Genomic DNA, 25,604 nt, shown 5'->3' with positions numbered 1-25,604 from the left:
TTTACAATTTGTTTTCCGCAAATATAAAGGAAATAGAAATAGAAACTTTATTGCAATGGAAAATATTTGAATTGAGGGGTGGTCGGAGCCTCTCAGTCCAGGACCCCACTGGCCTCTGCCGCCTGCCTGACCTGGCTAATTAAGGCCTTTTGTCCTGCCAGGTCGGAGCGGGCGAGCTGTGCCACCCACTGCTCCATTGTGGTACTGGTATTTGGCCTATGAGGGTGCTTAGTGCACTCCCAGGTTATATGTATTAGGCTAGGTATGCCACCGCACCAAGGACAGTTGGCCCTATAACGAGTGGGATACATGGCGTTTAGCAATATTAAATAGGGGAATACCCCGGTCTTATTTTACGCCAATCGGCGGCCTCTTCCCCGCTAAGTTGTGGGTGAGGCGGCGGGTATTTTCTGCGGACTCCGCGCTGATGAGCAAGGATGTCTTTGGCATTTAAATTGGTGGAATTTTGTGAGGGATAGTGCGGGTTGTTGGGGTTAGAAGAGGACGCCGTCGCTCAGTTAGTGAACACTCGAGCTAACGCGTTAGCCTTTTCGTTCCCCTGTACCCCCGCGTGACCCGGGCACCAGAGTAGGCGATGATGGTGGTTGAAGGATTTGGGGATTATCGCGAGGCTAGCCGCAGTCACGTGCCCCTTGAGAAACATGCGACATGTCTCCTGGGAGTCCGTGACCACGACCGAGTCCCTTTGCGAACGCTCCGCTTGAGCGAGTGCGATCGCCACTGCTAATATTTCAGCCGAGGTGGGGGATCCCGCCGTGGCCGACGCGGTAATTTGCTGTTGGCTGATCGCGTTCACGGCTGCCAGGGCGTGCCTCCTTTGGTAGCGCTGCCCGGTCGATTCTGCATGCACAGCTGCGTCCGTGTAGTACGTGTTGTACCTATGGTTATTACAGTACGCTGATTGAATGTGTTGTGCGCGTGCTTTGCGCCTTTCTTTGTTGTACTCGGGATGCATATTCTTTGGAATTGGGGCTACTGTAATTTTGGATCTCATCGAAGGAGGCAGAGGTACGGCCTGCTCTGTGAGATAAATGGGGTATGCTGGGATATTGAGTCTAGCCAATATTGCCCAACCAGTTTTTGTGAAGCTGAGGCGCTCCCTCTGTCGCATCAGGGTGGCCTGCCTCAGTTCGTCGAAAGTATTGTGCACTCCCAAAGCTAACATGCGTTCTGTTGAAGTACACTTAGGCAGGCCCAGAGCAGCTTTGAAAGCGGTAGTAGACGAGTTTGCCCCGACTTGGAGGCTCGCTGGTTGGCTGCGGTAGCATGTGTAGATTAAAAGCAGTGTGTTTTCATGCGTACCTCGCACGGGTTTGCATCTTCTACAGTTGGCGACATCGACCAATCGTGATTATAGGTTTCGCTACTCTACATAACGTGCGTGGTGGTCTGATAAGTCGTATGAGTAGCAGCGCGGAAATACTGACGACAATCATTTTCTCGCGATTGTTGTCGTGCCCTGTACCTGTTAAATTTAGAACACCGATAAAAACTTCATAGTGAGCTAGCAAGTTCAAGCCCTTGTTTAAGTTTCATTGCGAGTCCGGCAACTGCGTGATTTTTATGTAGATCTTGTTATCAATGCTTACTGATTAACTAGGTAGCTCATTAACTAAGCTACTCTGCAACCTCGATGGGAACATCATTGCAAATTTAGCATTTCCGCGGTTTGACGTAATTGCCAGCACAGCAGCCTGCATGACGAGCTCACCCGTGGCAAGACGGCGTTGTCCATGGCGTCGAAGAAAGCGGTGCTGAAGAGCGGAGGGGTTGCGCTTTGCGATGCAGCCTCCTCGTTGACGACGGCTATCCTCAGTCCGGTGGGCACCTTGCCAATGACCGCACAGAACGTGCTCACTTCGATGGCGGGGAGTAACATGCTGTACAAGAGCAGGCCCAAGCTGCGCCTGAACTTAATCACGTTCTTACTGAACAAGACGCCCACCCTCGACATTGACCGGTTAAAGTCTTTCTTGTTCAGCGTGGAGCGCTGCTCCAGGGCAGACGACATGAACGAGAGCTGCGTCGCATGTCGTTCGGGTTGCGAATCCTCGACAGCGACGACTTCGGGCGCTGGCGGCAAGGACGACTTGTCCTGCTTGGCGAGCCGCAGGAAGATCTCCTCCAGGTTGTGCGTGTTGTGCTGCTCCATGAGTTTGGCGGGCGACTCCTCGGCCAGTACGGTGCCCTCGCGCAGGAAAGCCACGGTGCCGGCGAGGCGAGCCTCGTCGATGTAGTGCGTGGTGATCATGACCGTCATGTTGTCGCGCTCGGAGAGGGTCTTCAGGTGGTTCCAGATGGCCTTGCGCAGCACGGGGTCTATGCCCACGGTCGGCTCGTCCAGGATGAGGAACGGTGGGCTGTGTATGAGCGACACGGCGAGTGACACGCGCCGCTTCTGGCCTCCGCTCAGGTACGACACGAGCCGCTTCGGGTCGGGAATGTCCAGCAGCGCGATGAGGAAGTCGGCCCTCTCCTTGCACCGCTGCGGGTCCATGAGGTAGAGACGGGCGAAGAACCGCAGCGTCTCCTCTATGGTGAATGCATTGTACAGGGCGAGCTCCTGCGGCATGTAGCCGACGTTCGGGCCCGGTATCTTGGAGCCGGGAGTGCCAGCCACCAGGCCGAACACCCGGACGTCGCCTTTCTGGAAATGTTTGCGGCCCATGATGCAGCGCAGGAGCGTCGTTTTGCCGCAGCCGGAGGAACCGAGCAGCGCGTAGATGCCGCCGCGGGGCACAGTCATGTTGACTCCTCTGAAGATGTCGACCCGTTTGCTGCCGCTCCCGTACCACAGTTCGAGGTCTGCGACTCGTACGGCCGGCGTGCGATGTCGCGGTCCGTGGGCTTTCTGAGGAGGCGACATGACATCGGGCGACATAAGCGGCGCGTCTCCGACGCCTGGCGGCGAGCCCGCGTCATTCATCGGAGGGTTTGCGATGTTCGGCAAATGGGAACCGCCCGGTTGGGCATCGGCTTCTTCGGGAGGCGGAGCATCCGCGCTCATTGTAGCTTTTGCTCACTGCTAATCGTCTTCTAGCTGGGCTTGCCGTGAATAGCCTAAGACGAAAAGCCGAAGACGAATAGTCGAAGACGATCGCAGTATAGGTAGCTTAATAACAGCACAGCTGGACTGCAGCAGGCGTTCGAAGCAACGTAATGTTTCGTAGCGATATCAAGAACGGGGCCTTTAGATTCAACGCTCGCGACGCGCGCCCTTCATCTTCGGCCTAGCGAGCGCGAGCGCACGTACTGCAATATTATAAGCAGCGACTCCAAGTCAGCTGTTGATAATTTCTCCAAAGGGTCTATCTCTGACGATGCTTATACATATAGCATCCTCAAATAAAACTCATATCGGCGCCCCGTCATTATTATCTGGGCACCGGCGCCTTCCTCCTTGCCGGGGACGAAGGGGCCCACTCCATCGCGCGAGATTTTACCGACCGCGCTTTTAGCACCATGACTTGGCATTGGCGAGGGATCGGATGGTCTCCTTCCAAGAGATCCCGACCCACTATCGCCTGAGGAGGAAGATATACCCTGCAGGCGACAACTCTCCAAGTAAAAGACAAGAAGTCACTTGGCGTAGACTGCAAATGGGCACCCTCGCCAACTTTAAGCTATATTCCAGCATTTATCGTGGAGAACACAATGAAATCTGCCCCTGGCGCCACGACAGACGAGCGGACATTAATCATCGGTTCGATTAAAAAAAAGGTGCACGGCACCACAAACGAAAATGTGCAGGGGGTGCCAGTTATGGTGTGCCGGGCTGCACCCACTCGCTGCAAGGTTCAAGGGTGCACTGCACCGCGGCGGCACCTTGCCTTACACCCCATTCAATCGTGCACGGGGGTGCAGGGTGCACCGCTGCACCTCGGGGAATCGAAGGCCTAGGTGCAGCACACCGTGAATAGCTGCAGAAGGTGCAGATAAACTTGGCTGAATCGAATAGACCTCATACGTTATAGGCCTGCCCGGCCGCGACTTTACAATTACTAGTAAGTATAGCGGGGCGTGGTACTTCCAGAGGCGCTGGACCTTCGTGCGCATGTGCGAGTAGGAGCGGGGGCGAGAACGAAAATGTGGGGGCTTTTTCTCCTTGAATATATGACTCTGCCTAGGCGCTACAGAGGACATTTCGTAGCGCGTGTTGTATGAGTTTGTCCCTAGGCGTGCCGACATAGCGGAGTGGGGTCGAGTTTGTTTACGCTCGGACGCTGGCTTCCGGCGCGGTGAAACAGGTGAAGCAGCGGGCACTAATACCCCATTTGGCGACCGCTGTGTCGGAGAGATTGTGTCGCACCTGCGGCGCTCTTGTTAAGTCAGTCGTGCCGTATCAGAGCTTTCTCGCGCCTCACGGCTATGTACCTTGAAAATGACCGCAAAGATGTTTCTGTGGGAGCAGTATCGAACCTTAGCAGAGGCCGGGCCACATATATTGAAAATCTAGAAGGCGCTCGCCTTAGCAACCGCGCGGTTGAACGCAAGTGGCTGAAAGGCCGCCGGTGATGCTCGACGCCCCTGCAACCGCTATGAGAATACTTCGAGCTACCCTCACGCCTCTTACGCTAGCCTAACCTAAGTTAACGTTAACCTAACCTAACTTAACGTTAGCCTAACCAAACGTGGCCGAAACGCAAAGACAAAAAGTCCGCACACCGTAACCGCTGTGAGAATGCGCCGCGCCACCTTAACGCCTTTTACACTAACCTCACCTAACGTGGGCGAGACGCAAAGCCAATAACCAAGCGTGATATCACGGCGTGATAACAGGCAGTGGCGTTCAACTGTGGTTGCTAAGGCACTGTGCGTTTATTTAACTCAAAGGGGACCATTAAAAATGCTCCTAAAAAGTCGCGGACAGCAGCATACGAAAAGCCTGCCAACAGCGAAGATATACTGCACCAGGAGAGCAGGCCGGACCTCTACTACGGCCCCTACTGCCCCCCCCGAAAAAAAATCTGTGACAATTTTTCGAAGGTAGAGCGCCGTAACAGGCAAGAAAGGTTTAATCCAGCATGACTGACTCAGGACCAGCGCCGCAGGCGCAAGAAAGTCTGTCCGACGTACCTTCAGACACAGCGATCAACAAATGGGACGTCCGTGCCCACTGCCTCACCGCGCGGGTAGCCAGTGTCGGAGCGTAAAACTCGACCCCACTGCGCAATGCCGGCACGCCTAGGGGACAAACGCACACAGCACGAGCTAAGAAACTTCTCCTACGTAGTGCCTAGGCAGTCAGACATTCAAGGAGCAAGAGCCCCCAGATTTCCTCTCTCGAACCGGCTCTTACTCGCGCCTGCACAGAAACGTCGCGTGCCTCCGAAAGCGCCACGCCCCGCTGCACTTACTAGCAATTGTCAAAAATGCTACTGCCAGGACCACCACCCGTGCGAGGGCTCGCAATTTGAGATTGGGAGGCTGCTCTGCTCAGCGCGGACCCAGATAAACAATATCGGGTCGTCCAGCGGGCTGAGGAGGCCGCCAGGGCCTACGGGTTCCTGGCCGCTTAATGACCTTTTGATCCTTGTTGCCAATAAAGTTTTGTCACTGAAAGAACGAGGGCACGCGGATTTTACCGCCATAATGTAGTATAGATATGGACCGTAATTCGTAATTTTATAACGGTGCAGTTAACATCAACAGCACGCACTTGTAGAAGGGACGGGAACTTCCATCGAAGAAACAAAAGGCGCACTTGTTTATTTGTATCACTATATTTCATGTCACTTAGTATGGGGTAATGCGTCCAAGATGCTCCTTGCGTTTCCTTCAGTGCGTTCACGTGAGGCGTTATTTCGAACAAGTTAAGCCTGGGCTTATAGCATCATGGCAGCAAACAGCTTTGTCCGGCGCTATGTATAGCGCCGGATCAAGTGTCATATGTGAGCGCATCAAACAGCTTGGGCGTAACGGGATGTACAAGAGCTCGGCTCAACTGATCAGGACGGCAAGAAACAATTGCGATACAGCACGACAATAAGAGCAGACGACGGCGACGACTGCAATGCTGACGCGATGCTTCACACGTTGCAAACTTGAGGTAGAATATTTCGTTTAATTTATTTACTCTCGGGGCCGAAACATTACAGAGAGGAGCGGGGGTTACATAACATACATAAATATAGAAATAATTCAGCAAAGTGTACGTGATACCAGTTACTAACAAACAACAATATTACTTAAAAATAATTACAGACAGCAGTCTTGAAGGCATTGACATCGGTTATGGAGGTGACGGAGGCTGAAAGGTGGTTCCAGTCTGTTTGTTTTTGGAACGGATGGACTGAATTTCATGTCGGTGTGACTCGTGGCCACATGAACCTTGTATGTACGGTGGAGGCTAAATATACAAACACGTAAGCTCGAGCGAATACATGTGATAAAATTTAACAGGCGTGAGATTTTGCTTTCGTTTGACTAGCTAGCATTGAACGCTATAGGAGTGCGATAAGAAACTTATATATAAAAGGTAAAGAAATAGGCATGAGTTTGAATGACTTCGAGATTAAGAATGTGCGGTTGAGTATGTGGGCGGGGGCAGGGAAGACAGAGGTAACGAAAAGAATATATAGGTATTTTGTTTCTTCTTTTGGCGACTGCTGCCAGCAGGAAAACAATAAACGTAATTGTAACACACGCCACGAAATTGGTCCGAATGAAGTAAAACAAAAATCTCAATAGAAAGTTAGATGGTTCTTATGCCACGTGCGGCTCGCATATAAGCGGTGTGTGGAAGGTCACATATGTAAGCATTTGGAACGCTGTCGACTCGTGCAAGAAAACATATTTGTGGGGTTTAACGTCGCCAACTGCAGTATATATGCTATACGCGGGATGCCGTGGTGGAGGGTTCCGGATTAATTTTGAGCACCTCTATTCCAACATAAATCAACAAAGTACATGAACACGGCAGCCACGGCCCGAAGTCAAAGCCGTGACCTGACCGCGCTGAAAACTGAGCGTGACGCGTGTTTTTTACACTTTACATATTTTTCTCGCAGTATAGGACGTCACAGTAAATGTATTTATATATACATTTTACATTACGCTTATTTTACGTTCTAAAGAGGGATACTATAATAATCTCTTTGTAGAACAGTGGTTTGAGCTGGCCAGTAGATGCTTAAAGAGGGAGAAAACACGGGGAAGGCGGGGAAGGCGGGGAAGGCGGGAGACGGAAATTCAAGACGATGAGCAAAACGACAACAAGGTAAAATCTCCCGCTTTTACCGCTTTTACCTTGTTGTCGGTTTTCTCATCGTCTTAAAGAGAATAATACAAAATAATGAAAATAATATGACGCGTAATGCTGACGCTGCGGTGTTTCTATATTTGGCGAGATTCAGAGTTGGACATAGTATCAATTTATTCCAGGTATTACCTATATAAAATGTAATAAACAGAACAAACGTATTAGAGCATAAAGCACAAAAAATATTTCGAGATATACTGCTCACGTGTGTGGAGCGATTCCAAAATGAACTATTCTTACAAAGAAAACGTATGTGCATTTGTACGATAATATAGATTCAAGAAAAATATGTCAGGAACACACACGAGAAGCAAGCAATGGTGCGATTCCGTGTTGCACTTTGCGTACGTCCCATGTTGACATTAAGAAAGCGAGAACGAGGTACAGGCTACTAGCTAAGCTATGCCGCGCAGTAAGCGAAATAGTAATGTCGAACACGGAATCATGTCGCCTCGGCCAATGATAACAGGGGATAACAGCTTGGAAGTTCTGGGCACAAATTGTTAAACTCGCGACAGCATTACTCAATACTCACGCCTCAGATCACTTCAGAAAACGTCTTGATGCATGCGTGGAATCGTAACCAGCCTCTATAGCATGCCTGGTTCAAGACTGCGCTCGCACATTTCACACTGTAGGTACCAGAGACGTTAATCCGAACAGCCGCAAGCACGCATAGCGTCTCTTTCGAAGGACAGATGTCCAGAGCGATTTTAACCAAAGATGACAAACACTGTCCTGTTGCGATGCATAACTCTAAAGCTTCAGCGCCGACAACAGCAGCGAGAGAAGACTAGCTCAGGTCAAAGTCGCAGTGGGCTGCAGTTTTTAAAAGCGTGGCGCATGTTTAATCAGGTCACGTGACGTGTCTGTACACATTTCTTGTCATGTTGTGTCATGCTGGGCCTGCTTGCATGACGGCGTTCCTGCGCCATAAGAATCGTGGCAGCACTACGTGAGTAGTGCTGTTTGATGCGCAGTATAATGGGAGAGAGGGGGGAGGCGCACAGTCTTGTCAGTAACGGGCATACATATATTCACAGAAGTGACTCTGTACAACATATTATACACAAAGCGTTAAGTCTGAATGTACAGCTAGTGCCTAAAAACACAATTCGGATTACATGCATATGCGTCTGTTATGCAACTGTTTTTTCTCAGAAGTAATAATAATATTAAAAAGATAAAAAAGTTGACGAATAATCACAGGGATAGTGCGCGGTGCGTTGGGAGAACAAACATCAACAGTTCCACCATGCAAGCATGCTGTTGAACCAGTCCTCATAAGCACAAGCTCGTTGTCCAAGATGCGGTACAATGCTGCAATGGGGCGCGCCGTAGCCTTTCTGCGACTTCACTTGGCAAAGTGCCACTTTGCATCGCACGGCACGTGACGTAGGAATGGCCTTGTAAAAGGGTTACATGGTGACCTTTCATCACCATGCAACCGGGTAGATCTACGTCGGTTGCGGCTCCTCGTCTGGCCTGCACAGAGTGACATCGCCGCGATATTGTACTGAATACACGGCTAGGTAACGAGGAAGCTCACAATGAAACTCAAGTGAACCAGATGATACCGCATCTTACGAGTCTGATTAACTCCCATTTGCCATCGGCCGCCCAAATTCCAAATTTTATCGCATAACAGAGCACGTCATAATTACGTTATGCCACTGCGCGGAAACGTAGACATCGAATACGTGTTAACAATGACAATGATTTCCGATGAAAACTAATTATACCAACTTCCAAGCAAAATGCGAAGCATTGAAGCCTCCATGGACTTGATATATTGAACTGCCCTGTGCAAACCTCGCACGTCTCTACTTTGTGGGCGTCCATGGTGGAGTCGACGCTGCGGGCGCAATGTTTTACGCCGTGGTCGATGACTTGGGAAGTAGTGCATCCAAGTTAGTCGGGATACCATAGCAGATCATCATCTTCATGTCCCCTGCAAGACGAATGCCTCTCTCCCAGCGATAATAACGACATGGTATTGCTCCTGTCCTGCGCCAGCGGCTGCCATCTTATGCCTGAAAATTTCCTAATTTCATGACATATATAGGCCGATAACGGGTATCTTTTTTAGTTCTTATCACAGAAAGTTGCGACAAAACGAAACAGACGTCGATACACATACAAGCGCTTTTGTATGTCTCGACTGTTTAATGTCCATTTTGTTCCAAGTTTCTACGCTAGAACTAGAAAGATGTCGTACTAGCAGGGCTGAAACTCAACTCTTGCGACAAGAGATATCACTGTGCATTCGAAGTCTGTGTAGGACAGAGCGCTGGCTTCCAAGCCAAGAGGAGCCGGGGACAGATCCCAGCTACTTCAAGATTTTCAAAATGTTTCGCATTCACATTTCCCATACCTGACGCGTAATCACAGTCGCGCGCAAAGTTACCCGACCCTCGGCCCCAAAGTTCCATCGCGCTAAATGCATGTGTCTACTCGAACCTATATATGGGGCGCACCATCACTAATTGTGGAAGGAGAGGATGGTGCCTGCGAGGAACACGCAGGTCCACGTGACGGAGACGAAGAGGCCCAACAGCACGTGCGTGTGGGAGAGGCCCCAGCCCTTGGACATGACGCTGCGGAAGGCGTCTGCCGGCAAGGTCAACGGCAGCACATAACTCGCGATGCGCACCACCGTCGGAATGCCCTCCAGGGGCCACAGGATGCCTGCGCGACCACGACGAGCACGGCGAAGCAAGGTCATGGGGCAAGACGAAAGCGCCCCCAGTGGAATGTTAGCACAATACTTCCTGGCAGATTGCGGGGACAGCAATGTTACTTGCAACACAAACCGCAGTGCTAAATTAACTCGCTAACCTTCTAATTGCTCGTCTGTATGAGTAATTAGAAGGTTAGCTCTTGCTACCCGCCGCGGTGGTCCACTGGCTATGGCGTTCTGCTGATGAGAACGAGGTCGCGGGTTCGACTCCCGGGCGCGGCGGCCGCATTTCTGTGCGCGTGAAACGAAAGAATGCTCGTGTACCGTGCTTTGGGCGAACGTTAAAAAACGCGCTAGCTGGTCAAATTTATTCCTGGAGCCCCCCACGATACGGCGTGCCTCATAACCCGGCCACTGCGCTTAGTTTCGGGGCGTTAAACCCCACGATTTCGTTATTCATGTTTCATTGGCGGTATTGAGACGTAGTAATGACGAAGTAATATCTGTTTTGCAGTGATGGCACCAGTTTGGAGATATGATATTTGTCCCAAAAATGTGCTGATATAAGATATATCGGCGTTCGATTCCCCAACGGCCTACACATCGCGCGGTATGGTACATAACTATCTTACTTGTAAACTTAGTCTGGCTCATGCAATGTTAGCTCCTCATTTATTGTGTTGTGTGACCGCATACCTGTTACACCTGTTACAATTCTTGCCTTGAAACCACCAGCAGCCCAGCCTGTAAGCGCCCTGTGTACGTTACGCGAGCGCGAATGCGGCGTAATAGACGAAACAGAGTGCGACGTCTATTTGGCGGAAAAGTTCTCGATGACCGCGTTGAGGAATTACGGGGCAAATAATCGCATAAGCTGCTTTGGCCAGTGGCTCGTGCTGCTATGGACACGCACCGCTGACCATCATGGCCGGGTAGTTGGCACCGACCGAGACCATCGTGGCCGCGTCGGGATCATCGAACAAGGACGAGATAAGGAGTCCTGCGCAGACACAACGCAGCCGCCGTTACTCGAAGGGCTGCAATTTCACATGAAAACGAGCTCATTATGAGAACCGCATCAGTATGCACGAGCAAAGCTTGACATTGTGACCTCGAAAACACGCCATGCTCTGGTGTTCCGCATTGCTTGGATCACTCGTAACGTTACGCGTAGTTACATGACATGCACTGTAGATACTGCAATTTGACACGAAAGGACCACTTAAGTAAAACTTGAAACGCTACTTCGGCCGCCACAGCTCTGTGAGACCAGAATGCCTGTAATGGAGCAACTGATGGAGCCAGCGATGCAGGCATTGACAGCCACTGCCGATGGTGTACGTATGGCGCCTCCATGTATTTGTGACACAACGACGTGAACGTGCTGTAGAATTTATCTTATTAACTTTTAGAAAAGTAAACAAAACATTTTTCGCCGTAATTGGCCAGCTTTTCAACACGCACTATCCATTTGTTTTCATATGCACAATCACTTTCGTCACCTGTCGTCATCCATCTTGGACGGGCTTTGAATTTATCCTTCCGATGGACTTTTTCGGTATTCGCCTACACTTTTGCGCAAATTCAAACGTGCTTTTGGCGACAAAACACTGCATCCGTATGCACCATGCGCGCGCACGCGCGCGAACACGCACACGCACACACACACACACACACACACACACACACACACACACACACACACAAACAAACAAAGAAAATATAGGAACCAGGCACACCACCAAAACCAAGACGCAAATGACTGCACCGCTACCCTTTCTCCATGGTAATCGCAAATGCAACCTCCGATCACATTGACACTTACCGGCTCACTGACTGGCAAATAACAAGTTTAAACCTTCACAACTGTGGTACAGCGACTTCATATATGACAAGCGTTTCAATGGTGGCATATGGCCAATGTTTGAGGACAGCCAACGTGCCTCGCGCCATCCTATATATGCGCCTCTTGAATCATTCAGATGGCGCTACGACTGCCTCATTTATCCCACCAGTTTTACTATGAGCAGCCATTTGGGCTGTAAGAAATGATGCGACATGACGACGCTCCATACGAGACGCGTCCGTTACACGCCTGCATTGCAACGCCCTAAAGAGCACATGCACCGGAATTTTCGTACTTCCGTGTTCGAGCACAACCGTGCCCGGTCACGCACAAGCTGCTGAGCCGTTGAGCATTTGCGGATCTCGAATTCTCCTACCTCGCGATCAGAGTTAGGAACTGTCATTGTGAATGTGAATCGTGTCATCGCAATTTTGCTTCCTCCACTCGCTAGGCTGTCTGTTTTGGCACTGCTGTCACTGGAAACTTGGGGAAAAGAAAAAAACGCCAACGAGAAGGGGTGGCCGCGCTCACCAAACATCATGCCGCAGGTTCCCTGCAGCAGCGTGAGAATGATTACGGCGTACATGGGTCCGCGCGTGGGCAACTCGAAGATGACGAACGCCACGAAGAGCAGGAGCAGGTCTTGCACCACGATGATGAAGATCTGCGAGCTGACGTGGGCCAGCACCACTTCGAACGAGCGGACACCTGCAACGCAGCGCGTGCACGCCCGGAGCTTACGCACAGCGCACCTTGGCGAGTTCGTGCCCCGTTTCGATCACCCGTACGCATCTGCGGTGCCAAAACAGAGACAGCTAAGCAGTCGCTATCTGTCCCCCCCCCCCCATGCTAAACTCCACCGAGAAAAAAAAAACACCGTAATCCTCACGCATTTGGTACTCATGTAAATGTTCACCGTATTTTAGCATAGCCGAATACGTAGCGTAGCGTATTTTAGCGTAGACCGGAATACCGGAACACATAAAACTCCAAGAGCAACGCTATATATATAGCAACGTTTTGTGACGTTGAGCTTAATTTTTTTTTTTTTTGCCATAAGCGATGGTATTGAGCTTGCTGGTGTAAATGCGTTGGCGGCGACAGTCATCAAGAATACATTTTTTTTCGACATTGTCACTTTTAAGTTCGAAAGCTGTGAACCGTAAGCGCACTATAGCGCATTATGGAATTGATTACATCGTCCTAAGATGCCGCTCCCCGCGCTGCTGCTGTCATGTACGTCCTCCAGTGTTCCAGTATATATATCTGCGTTAGTACGTTTTCGCGATGCTTAAAATATCCTATGACGCGTAACCCATTCATAAGGACAGTTGGGCCTGTACACTACTGTACACGTATACAGATGTGAACTTATATAGGGTACCCGCCGTGGTGGCGTTTATGTAGTGGCTTTGGTGTTGCGCTGCTAATGAGCCTGAGCGCGCAGGATCCAATCCCGGCCGCGGTGGGCCGGATTTCTATGGGGGCGAAATGCAAAAACGCCCGTTTAGCGTGCATTGGGTGCACGTTTAAACTCCACGTGGTCAAAATTAATCCGGAGTCCCCCACTATACGGCGTGCCTCATAATCACATCGTGGTTTTGGCACATAAAACCCCAACATTTAATTTACAATTTTAACATATATGGGGTGTCCCAGTTAACGTTAGCCAAGCTGTTCAACAACAACAACAAAAAAAAAAAAGAAAGAAAAGAAAACGAAAACGAAAAGAGAAGAACATGATAGATCATACGATCTTAATACCTACTTTGTTCGATCATTAGACTTCTGACGACCGAATACTTTAGGTCTGATAATAGTACCTTGCACTTTGACACTTTCTTTCGTTGAACAGCTTGGCTAGCGTTAGCTGGAACACACGGCATACCTATAGTGCGGCGCGATTCCATTGCGAAAGCAATACTCCTCCTTCCATTTAGCTAAAGAAAACCGGTGGGCCATATGTTAAGATAAACTACTTCGGCTAATTTCCCAATACAGTTAAGAAACTGTAGCAGCTACAGCAGTAAATTTGTCAATCTCATCTGTATAGAGGCTTTCGCTATTAGCGGTAGAGCGGCGTTACAGATCTTACCGGCGACGATGCACCTCTCCAGAAGCCCATCGGATTTCTCTTCTAGCAGGGTGTTCAGGCACGCGGTACTCGCCATGAAGTACGTGATCCTACGGGGACGAAGGGCGTTGGTAATATATCGTTAGGGTTGTTATTTAACTGTTCTTCCGTGTGCTCAATAGAAAACAACCTCGCGCTGATTACATTAAGTCAGCAAAAGAAACGTGCACGCTCTACGGCAGGATTTACAAAGAACAGAGCAAACAATAGATGCACGAAAGCACTGCTCCAGCCGCAGCACTATAGAGTGCTGGTTCAAGACAACTTGACATTGTTCTTTCTTAAGGTTTACTTCACACTACGATTAAATTATATAGCATTAACGTCTCCCTTCAAGTCAATAAAACAAAACAAGACAGAGAGATGTCTGGTCCAGCCCACTTTGGGGTTGAATGAGTTTTGCTTTGTGGTAAAAATAAAGGAAGAAAGAAGAAACCCTAATTTATTTCTATACAACAGTTTACAGTCCGACTATTATATATTGCAATACGCGGGACCATAATTTGGATTGTTTACTTTAGAGAATACTTTCATTTTTGCATGTTGTTGTGTCAGACGTGGCGCTTGCCTTTCCATGAGGATGATTGTGCTTTGTCTCGACTATCTTTATTCTTTCTCGTGTACTTGCACTTGTACGTGAGAAATATTTTTTCGAGACACAGTATGTTCGTCCTCTTAGTATAGCAGACAGTCAACGTTCACGGAAAGTGATATCTCCGAAAGTGATCGGCCTAGAATAAGTTCCCTGTGATATACTAGCTGTTACACGTATACGCCGTAGCTCTCCGCGGCGTCTCTTTGTAGCCTGTGATTGGCGGGCATTGCAAATCTATACCGTCGAGACAAAACTATATGCGTGCAACGTGTTTGAACTGCGTACTTTGGTGTTCGACGAGTTACCTTCAATTCACATGCTTGCGAGCCAACCAAAAACTAAGAGGTGAAGGTACACACGTGAGGATCATGCCGGGAGCCACGAATTCGCTGAAGGTTGCGGTCTTGCTGCCAACGACGGGGTCTTCGAACTATAAAAGTCAGGAAGAACGTGTACATAGGAATCAATGATTAGTGTATTGGAATATATAGCGTACAGGTCGGCCAGAGGCCACTATGCTTGCCGACAGGTCATGTGATACGCTCACCACAAGGACGTCACTGGCGGCCAGCTTATCGGGCAGAAAGGCAGGCAGCGTGGCGTCCAGGGAGAACTTAAGGTACGAGTATACGGTCAGGAAGACTTGCTGATCTGGAACGCGCGTGGCGCGGGGCGTATGACTAGTGGCGTGTTAGCCGAGTAACGTCACAGCGAAGGCTATAAAGTCGTATTGAATAACAAATTACTTCGTAAGCGGTTGCATTCACTATAATGTATTCCTTATGCGTGAAAAATGCAACAAGAAGGATGTAAGCTTTATCGCATGGGCGCTACTTTCACGTAATTACAGTGAATCTTTTTGTTAATCATGGCGTTGTTTAGTGTACTTGTTCGCGGAAATTGCGTAAGTCCGAGTGCCAAAGCACCTGCGCAAGCATATATTACGCAATCATATAGAGAATAATTTTTGCCATTAGATTTACCGATGCTTTAATTTTGAAGGCCCTGCATATATAGTAACGAAGAATTGAACAAACGATTTACTGCAGAGCGGAGACGCGCGTATAGCGCAGCGGAAGACGTGCTGCAGCCGCGGCGGTGGCGACATCTTTGTGATGCTGCAGAGTTCAATCACCGTGGGTTGGGAATCGTCGCATGACTCTTCCCTTTGAAAAATAAAATATCCTCGCAGTGATGCTGCCGACAGGTTTGCGCTTCGTGCTAGCCATAAACTAAGATATAGCCGGTCATTGCTATGAATGAATGAATGAATGAATGAATGAATGAATGAATGAATGAATCGTATTATCTTAGGGATGAATGGCTTGTGACATAATTGGGGATGAGGCGGCGGCCCAAAGAAGGGGGGAGGGGGCAGGCGTGGACTACACCAGGGACCCAGTAGCGAGTTCCTTTATAGATGCGATGAAGCATCTAAGTCTAATGAGCGTGCCGCCAACGCAACTCTCGTGGCTTCTCAGCTTCATGGAGTGATCCAGCCCTTACATTCGGGTCGATGGACGGGCCCCTCAGCGCAGTAATGCGCTACTTTTGTAGGCCGGGCAGTTCTACAGAAAACGGTGACGGCGGCATGGTGATGTTCTTTGCTCGAGAAGCATAGCGTCACAAGATATCGCCACGAACGCTGCTGCTCGCGCTTATGCGTTCCGGTGCTCCATCGCATGTCTATACGTCTACGCTTTCCAAAGGAGCTTCGAGGGGAGTCTTACTGGACATGTCCAAGTGGACGTGCACCGAGGCGAAGTCAACGAGCCCCTCGGAGAGCTTGGTGGTGGACGAGTAGCGAGCCTGTATGCTATTCGTGATGTTGAACTTCATGTGGATGACGCCGTATGTCTCGCCGTTTCTCACCGAGTCGAGGGCGGCGTCCAAGCTGTCGAATTTCACCTGCGGCCGCCGGCGTCGGCGATACGCGAGAGAAATTGCACGTTTGAACAACGGGAGAAATGTGGTGACTGCCTCTGGGGATCGCGGCTCGCATGCAGCGACAGCGGCTTGTGGAGTACCCAGTTCAAGCTGCTTGTGTGTTTGAAACGTTCTACAGTACGTCTCCCTCGAGTTCTGTCCAATCCCCTGTAAATTATTCGCAAATCTCATGCAATGTATTGCGTGCCTTCCGTGGAGTTACCATTTAAATGCATGCACGCAAGACAGTGGTGCAATAATTTTTCAAAGTGCGTGATACTATACCCGTAGAGCCCTGCTTTTTACACTTGCTGAGCTTACTTGAGTTTGTCTTGCGAGCGCTTGCTTCGCCTCGTCCTCCGAACTTATTCAGCCTTGACGGGCCCTGTGCCTGGTTACTTCACTCGCAGTGATCTCCCTCACACTCCATAATACTGATTCTCTGTGCCTGTGGAAAGCAGCTATGCGCATTGCGCCTTCCCTCATTTAACTTCCGTGACGTTATACTTCGCGCGACAGTCACCTGTTCTGACGCCTTGGGCTGCCAACTGCCCCGGATATTGCGCAGCTCTCCCAGGATTTACCAAAAATTCCGGAGATCCAGCGGGATGCTCAGCCGTTATTTTCTGCATTGAGGTCTGGTTTGGTGCGAAGCTTGGCATCCACTTAAAGCACGCGCGCATGTGTTTCACACGCGTCTTGAGCGGTGTGCGTCTTGCAAATGCGCAAGCGTGAACGGAAATGCTTATAATTTGTTCTTCCTCACCTTCGACAACAGTTCAAGGAGGAGGGTACTCTTCACGATGAAATAATAATAATAATAATAATAATAATAATAATAATAATAATAATAATAATAATAATAATAATAATAATAATAATAATAATAATAATAATCTCTTTTATTATTTCTATAAAACCAAATACATTCATCAGGCCTGCCAAAGCCGCGTTATTTGCGTTATAAACGTATGCACAACGCATTACGGTAAAGAAACTGAAATTGAAGTTCGCTAATAATGCCTTGCGTAGTCACATTTTAAATGTGATGACGTAACGTTTGCAACAGATAGCCATGTATTGTTTACGAGAAAGAGGTATAAACCTTTGCAGACGTTGGTCAGGGCGAAAAAGAAGTGCCAGAAACAACAAAATAAATGTAGGTATAATGTGCGCAATCCCGCTAGCATGAACACGTCGTGTCCTCTTTCTCGTAAACCAATATTAGGTTTACATGGCCGCGTAGTATATAGAAAATTTTTTGCAAATGCTTGTTTCTGCCAGATAGATGTTTAATGCATTACTCATCTCTAGAGCTATCTTCGGACGATAAGGAGGCGCATAGTCACAGTCTTCGCACGTTATCGATGCTAAATTCCGCATATATATGCTGCTGTCACTTCAAAACAATTTGAGCTTGAGCTTTGTAAATATTTATTTATTTATTTATTTATTTATTTATTTATTTATTTATTTATTTATTTATTTATTTATTTATTTATTTATTGAATATTTCTGTCTTTTGCTTACATCATACTAAAGTTTTGTACACCCAGCAACCCGGTCCAACCTCCGGTCTGTTATTTCCCTGTGATGGCAACGTTTACTACATGGCATTGTGACGCGAAACCGGGCTTCTGCGTTGAGGAACGCTTGTTAAAACCCTGAGCAATATTTTTTTTTGTTATTTTGCGGTTGAGGCTAAACCAAGCCGTACACCGGCAATGTGAAGAAAACGCGCGGAGTGATTCTACACATGATTCTCATTAAAACTGACAGTCGAGGGTTATCCCTTACAAAAATGACTTTAGACTGTCTATAGAAAGTCTATAGACTTTTCATAGACGACCTTTCCTTTCTATAGATTTGGACTTTTGTTGATACAAAGTCTATAGACTGTCTGTAGACGAAAGTCGATAAAGTTTCTATTTCTTTTTGTCTATTCGCAGTCTATAGACGGTCTATAGAAAAAAGTTGATAAGGTGTTTGTTTCCTTTTTGTCTACTTCCCCTCTATAGAATACCTACAGACGAAAGTCGACACAGTCTCTATCTATTTTTTTCCATACTTTGTCTATAGACTTTCTATAGACGAAAGTCGATAGGGTTTCTATTTCTTTTTGTCTACTCGCAGTCTATAGACGGTCTATAGAAAAAGTTGATAAGGTGTTTGTTTCCTTTTTGTCTACTTCCCCTCTATAGAATACCTACAGACGAAAGACGACACAGTCTCTATCTATATTTTCCATACTTTGTCTATAGACTTTCTATAGACGAAAGTCGATAGGCTTTCTATTTCTTTGTGTCTACTCGTAGTCTACAGACGGTCTATAGAAAAAAGTCGCTAAGGTGTTTGTTTCCTTTCTGTCTACTTCCCCTCTATGGACTACCTATAGACGAAAGTCGATACTGTTTCTATCCATTTTGTCCATACTTTGTCTATAGACTTTCTATAGACGAAAGTCGATAAGGTTTCTATTTCTTTTTGTCTACTCACAGTCTATAGACGGTCTATAGAAAAAAGTCGATAAGGTGTTTGTTTCTTTTGCCTGCTTCCCCTCTATGGACTACCTATAGACGAAAGTGGATACAGTCTCTATCTATTTTTGTCCATACTTTGTTTCGATTTCTTTTTGTCTACTCGCTGTCTATAGACGGTCTATAGAAAAAATCGATAAGGTGTTTGTTTCTTTTTGTCTATTTCCCCTCTATGGGCTACTTTTAGACCAAAGTCGATACAGTGTCTATCTATTTTTGTCCATATACTTTGTATATAGACTTTCTATAGACGAAAGTCGATAAGATTTCAATTTCTTTTTATCTACTTGCAGTCTATAGAAAAAATTCGATAAGGTGTTTGTTTCTTCTTTGTCTATTTCCCCTCTATATGGACTACCTGTAGACGAAAGCCGATACAGTTTCTATTTATTTTTGTCCATACTTTGTCTATAGACTCTCTATATTATGGACAATATAGTCGACAAGGTTTCTATTTCTTTTTCTCTACTCCCGGTGTATTGAATATGTATAGAAGAAAGTCGATAATTTGTAATTCCGAGTTCCCATACCCCCCGCCCTCTGCGAACGCGATGATATGGCACTGGTTCATGCACGACGGCACCGCAACTCCGGCGCGGCGGGCAAACCGTGCAGACTGCTAGTCTGCGTTCGGTGCAGCTGCCCCGAACGAGGATCGCGGCGGAGCAGGCACCGTCCGAGTCACCAAGGTCTTCCAGGCACCCGAAGGCCCTAAACCTGGCTGCTTCCCGGACGTACACTTCGCGAAGACCAGGTGGTGAAGGTCAGATGGTGATGATGTGGCAAAGGTGGTGAATAAGTGGCGAAAGCCGGCAGACCAGGTGGTGAATTCACCACCTGGTCTTCCTCTGAGTTGTCGTGGTCTTGCATGTCTATAGATTAACAATAGACAAACATCGTTAATCTGGGCCCAACCCGTGTACGCTGTAACCAAGCGCAGGTACCGGTGGATAATACGTAGCTGCGTTTGATATAAGCCACTGAAGTTGTATACTGCTGAGATTGCTGTAGAGCCTATTTGTAGACATTAGTATACACATAGTGTATACCTCCGCATTTCTTGACCACATGATATCATCTACGTAGCCGCTCTCGGCAATCCCAAGACAGTCTTCACAGTTGTCGCATCACTTTTGCGGCAGTAGAATAAAGTAAGCAAAACGCCGATCCAATTGTTATAATAGATGTTATGAACGCCAGCTTCAGCTACAAGTGGATTCCAAACAGGCATCAAGCTAACAGCAAATACACTCGTAATGTTTGTAGCTGACAACGCGGACTTTGTGAATGTGCGATGAACCGATGTCGCGCATGTGGTCTTCGCGTTGTGTGTCGTCCGATTCTCGGATACATTTCACATTGTCTTCATATCTCGGCTGCGTCACTAACATCGGGCGGTTTTTTGTTGACTGATATCCTGCGCTATAAACCTATCAAAGTTTCTCATTCACTTAAAATAGGTGCCAAATTCTCTGAGCCCACCCAGTATTTCGCCGGCGGTATGCCTGCGCAGCCACGCATATGAGTACCTCAATGCTGTACTGATTGCTTTGACCTATCATCGGAACAGAAAATTAGCACTAACATACGTGCGGGCATCACATTTGGCGGTACGCTGGAAGATATGCTACAAGTACGCTGTATTACTAATCGACGCTGGCAATAATGCGTCTGAAACGTCTGAAGGGCCCTGTAACGGCTTTTACAAACAGCGCATTCATGTTAGCGTTCCAGTCTCATACGATAGCCCACAGCGTTTGTCATACAACCTACCAGCGCATTTCCTTCGTCCATGAAAAAAGATGAATAGTGGTGTTAAAGATGAATAAGCCACCCGTTCCGGCGCGCATGGCGCGCAGAGAGAGAGAGAGAGAGCGAGAGAGAAAGAGACAAAAAAAAATGAAGGAGGAAAAGGCGCTCACACTCCTCCGAGCGCGCACGCCCTCGCGCGCGGAGCTCCTGCGCATGCTCGGAGCTCTTGCGCATGCGCGGCGGTGCGCCGTCTCAACGAGTGCGCCAGGCACGTAAACGGTTGTACCGGTGTGCGGTGTATGCCTGAACGTCGGTGTCTGTGTATGCGTGTCATCTTTGTGGCATCACACGTCAACTACACTGAACGGTAAGCTTTAGCAAAGACGTTTTGCGTCAATAGCTCATGATTATGTGAGCGCATCTCTTAGCGCGAAGCGGCTGCATGTAGCGCAGGCGACTCGGGTATAGTGTCGGTTTGTCGTTGACATGGTTTGATAACGCGCTCTTGTTCTCGCTTCTACTATACGGAATGTTTTACGGCGAGCGATCGCTCGGGCTTGTTGATTTTAGCATTATAGTTTACGTGCGTAAAGAAGGACGTACACCATGTTTTAACTTGATACTGTATGTTGTGTATGTTGTGTATGTTGTGTATGTTGTGCATTGTGTATGTTGGGCAGCCAGTGCGGTAGATCTAATTTCGTGGCGCTTGATCCGGCCGCGATGAATGCTGCGCCGCATGTCTAGTGAAATTCTCGTGACACGCTTTACGTATATATCTCGAAATTGTGTTAGCATCAAGAATGTTCAGACAGACACGTATAGTTGAATAACTGCTAACGTACTCGAATGAAAGGCCGTGTTTGCGGGGCATGCATCAGCAGTGTGTGCGCTGCCGTTTTCGCATCGTTTGGGAACTTACCGCAAGTTAATTTTGGGAAGTTACCGCAAGCAAAACACGAGACTTGAAGAAATATCAAGCAAAAATCTCTAATTCACCCAATCTATTTATATGCAACCACAAACGCTTTGGAGCATCAAACCTGCGATAAGCTCAGTCACTTGCAGCTTCGCAACTTAGCCGAAAAAATTGGAGAACACTAAATTAGTCGTTCCGGGAAGCACCTTTACACGTTTCAAACTGAAGGCATTGCGTTTGACGGTAGTTGGAAGATTTTTTTTTTACTCTTTTTTTAAACAGTTTAGCAGCAGAAGTTATCTTTCGAGCTATATGAAAAGCGTTAAGCGCCTTTCGATGCTTCGGCGTTATGCAGTTTACGTGCTCTTAATCACTAGGCAGCTGCTGGCGCAGATTCGCATTGTGCCAGTCGTGCATGGTATGAAGCCCTTGTCGTGTGTAATAAGTGTTCCGGTTTTCATTACTGTTGCATGTAGTGCCGTCGTCTTGGACAGACTGCATACTATATGCGCTGTACAAAAGAAAAAAGAGCCAGATTATCAATTTGGTGGTCTTTTCTTAGTAGATAACGCACAGATTATTCAAATAATTCAGTGGACATTGCATTTGTTCTACCCTTATCACCACGCCTAAGAGATTGTAACATGTTTTAGTTGCTAAGTAACCTGATCAGTACGCCCCCATTCATGTGCATTCTACTGAAAGTGTGGCAAATGTATTCATCTCGAAGTATGAGAAAAGAGACATTGCAGACTGTTCTAAACGGAAATAAATTGCAAATGTTAACGTGATTGTTCAAAAGTGCAGTCAGTATGCTGAGCATGTTCGTTCGGCACGGGCATATTGCATTAACACCTGAAAAATGTGCACAGTCCAGCCGGGTATCTTTGTTTCAACAATTATTATTATAGGAATCGTTTGGGATTCTCGCATTTATTTTATTTTTATAAGTACACTGTGTGTCACATGAACCTGTCTTGAAACGAAACGTACCGTTGCTGGCACCGGCGACCATTACGGTTGTCTAACTGCTTATCACACTGTAATATAACGAAACATCATAATGGTACTGATTAATATTGCCATGTAGTCTTTAGTCAGAGAAACAAAGTTAAACTAGAGGCATAAGTGATGAGAGCAAATTATATAAAAAACTACTATTGAACCGTAAAAATATCTCATTGTATAGTTTTCGCTCACATTGTTGCATTTGTTTTACGTGTGTCTCTGTGTCTTCCGTGCTGTACTCGTGTGGCCATCAATTAGGAACTTGCCGAAGCCCTTGTCAGCTTTATTAAACAAGGGATTCAAGTCAGTTGCATCTAATACTACATATCAAGTGACCGACGTGTTATTCGTTTTATCTAAATATTATGGACTGGCAGTACTTGGCAAGCATTAAACCACAATATTTTTTTTATTGCACTTAAGCTGCAGGCGTCATAGATTGCCAGAAAATTTTCATGAAAACAGCCAGGGAAGGCTTGGAAAAAGATCGGGAAATCTTAAAATGGCCACATAGGTATGCTGTCTTGTCATATGTCATACAACGTTACCAGAGAATCTCTGTGTTAAATATATTTTTAAAACCTTTCACTTCATAAAAATTGAGGGAAATTGGTCCTATTTATTGAAAAAAAAAAAGAAAGTCAAGCATACTGACAAGGCATTTCTTACTCAATATGTTTTTTTTGCGTTAACGTCCTGAACCTCGATAGCCTAGAAAAAAATTTCATCTTTCAAAGCACCTTAAATAATTTACTGTGATAGAATTCATTCGAACTATCTTATCAGTTCTGTTTCCTAGGAGGTGCATATCTGTCGTGCCATGACACAAAGTGCTCGTGTGGTATTTCGGGTGCTCATGTGGTATACCTAACTTGGAAACCTGTTAGCATGCCCAAGAGGCCTCATTACCTGTAAGAAATTAAGTGACCATATCAATACAATCAACCCATCTGCCTTCTGTTGAAGTTATGGCCAATGACCATTCATTTAAAAGTATGAGAAAGACATTTAAATGTGTATTAAGCAAAATAAATTACAATCTTAGGCATGATACTGTGAATATTCCAGTCACGTCTTCTGAAAATATCCCTCTGCACGGGCATACTTAACTACCAGCCAAAAAATTGTACAGACAGCACAACTGGGTAACGTTTCAGCAATAAATATAGAGACCATTTGGGATAAGTACATTAATGCATCATATATGAACTTGTCATAAAAGGGAACATACTGTTGCTGGCACGAGCAGCAGTTGTGACTGTTTAATTGTTCACCATACCATGCAATAAAACATTGTATAAAGGTACTGATTTGTATTGAGAAGCAGCCCTTAGTCATAGTTAAACCGCATTAAGTATTGACTTAGCTGGTTTGAGCAAATATATTAAGCTGCTTAATGAACATACAAAGAATACACACTTGTTATTTTTGCCTCATATTGCTGCATCTACTTATTTGCAGCATACACCTGCAGCACCTTTGGGACTAATGACACAAAGGTCAAGGCCAGCCTGGCGACCATGCTTGCCAAGGAGTAGTGTAAATATGTAATCTGTTTCCATAATTAGCATAAGACATGAATTTAAGGAATTCATATATTATATCGAGCAATAAAAACGGTTAATGCATTGCCGGTGCATTTGTTTTATTTTTTTTTGCACTGCATGATTCAACACTATATAAATTCTTTCTGTTTATGCAACATATATGAAAGTACAGCTGGTTCAGGAGCATTATTAATCTGCTAACGGTAATGCATAAGTGCAGATGAAAAGGAACAGGTGCACATGCATAAATACATTCAAAACGTTTTGCTACCGCATGTAAAGAAAAATGTAAACTAACTTGTAAAAAAAAAAAAACTAGTAGGTAGCCGCTATGGAGTTATGGCCTTATACACTCTTTGTAGACTTGTCTATAAAATGTCTGTGTCTATAGAGTGTCTGTAGATTAATGAAAATGCATGTTTGTTGACAAATGTCTGCAGAATGTCATAGAAGAAAGTGTATCGGATTATAAAGTTCTGTTTTTGTAGACTGAAGTCTATAGAATGTCTATAGACTATCTATATACATTTGTCTATAGACATTCCATAGGCTTCAGTCTGCAAAAGTAGAAGTGTATATATAGTTCTACTTTTGTAGACTGAAGTGTATAAAATGTATACAGACAAATGACATCTATAGACATTCTATAGACTTCAGTTTACAAAAGTAGAACTGTAAGCCTATACACTTGTCCATCGACATTCTGCAGACAACTGTCTACAAACATGAATTTTAATTAATCCATAGGCACTCTATAGACTCAGACTTTTTATAGACTAGTCCATAAAAAGTGTATGGCCATAAGTCTATTGACAGTCTATAGGCTCAGACTTCTTATAGACTAGTCTATAAAATGTGTATGGCCATAAGTCTATAGATAGTCTAAAGACTCAGACTTTTTATAGACTAGTCTGTAAAAAGTATGGCCATCAGACTATAGACTGTCTATATGTAGTGTATAGACAGTCTATAGACTCAGACTTTTTATAGACTAGTCTGTAAAAAGTATGGCCATAAGTCTTTAGACTGTCTATATGTAGTGTATAGACAGTCTATAGACTCAGACTTTTTATAGACTATTCTATAAAAAGTGTATGGCCATAAGTCTATAAGCGGTCTATGGGCAGTCTATAGACTCAGACTTTTTATAGACTAGTCTATAAAAAGTGTATGGCCATAAGTCTATAGACCGTCTATAGACAGTCTATAGACTCAGACTTCTTATAGACTAGTCTATAAGAAGTGTATGGCCATAAGTCTATAGACAGTCTATAGACAATCTATAGACTCAGACTTTTTATAGACTAGTCTATAAAAAGTATGGCTATAAGTCTATAGACTGTCTATAGACAGTGTATAGACTGTCTATAGACTCAGA

The 25,604-nt window shown here is 46.4% G+C and overlaps 1 protein-coding gene and 1 long non-coding RNA gene across 2 annotated transcripts in view; one reads left to right on the top strand and one right to left on the bottom strand.

Annotated features, from left to right (window-relative positions):
* LOC126527463 (ABC transporter ced-7-like) overlaps positions 1-25,604 on the bottom strand; it is a 46,411-nt gene that overhangs the window by 17,919 nt on the left and 2,888 nt on the right. The window contains exons 3-10 of the mRNA XM_072284352.1: positions 16,268-16,445; positions 15,085-15,188; positions 14,897-14,967; positions 13,904-13,992; positions 12,340-12,516; positions 10,876-10,962; positions 9,791-9,970; positions 1,733-3,000 (exon numbers count right to left, since the gene is read on the bottom strand). Of these exons, the coding sequence (XP_072140453.1) occupies positions 1,733-3,000; positions 9,791-9,970; positions 10,876-10,962; positions 12,340-12,516; positions 13,904-13,992; positions 14,897-14,967; positions 15,085-15,188; positions 16,268-16,445 (2,154 nt within the window). The remainder of the gene's footprint in view (positions 1-1,732; positions 3,001-9,790; positions 9,971-10,875; positions 10,963-12,339; positions 12,517-13,903; positions 13,993-14,896; positions 14,968-15,084; positions 15,189-16,267; positions 16,446-25,604) is intronic.
* Positions 20,071-24,312, top strand: LOC129383762 (uncharacterized). Its single transcript, XR_008611632.2, has 2 exons — positions 20,071-21,119; positions 24,141-24,312. It is a non-coding gene; the product is annotated as an uncharacterized lncRNA (long non-coding RNA).

The sequence above is a fragment of the Dermacentor andersoni genome, chromosome 9, assembly GCF_023375885.2.
Source record: "Dermacentor andersoni chromosome 9, qqDerAnde1_hic_scaffold, whole genome shotgun sequence".
Lineage (NCBI taxonomy): Eukaryota > Metazoa > Arthropoda > Arachnida > Ixodida > Ixodidae > Dermacentor > Dermacentor andersoni.
The sequence above is the reverse complement of the archived record's forward strand: the minus strand, read 5'-3'. Positions and strand labels throughout refer to the sequence as shown.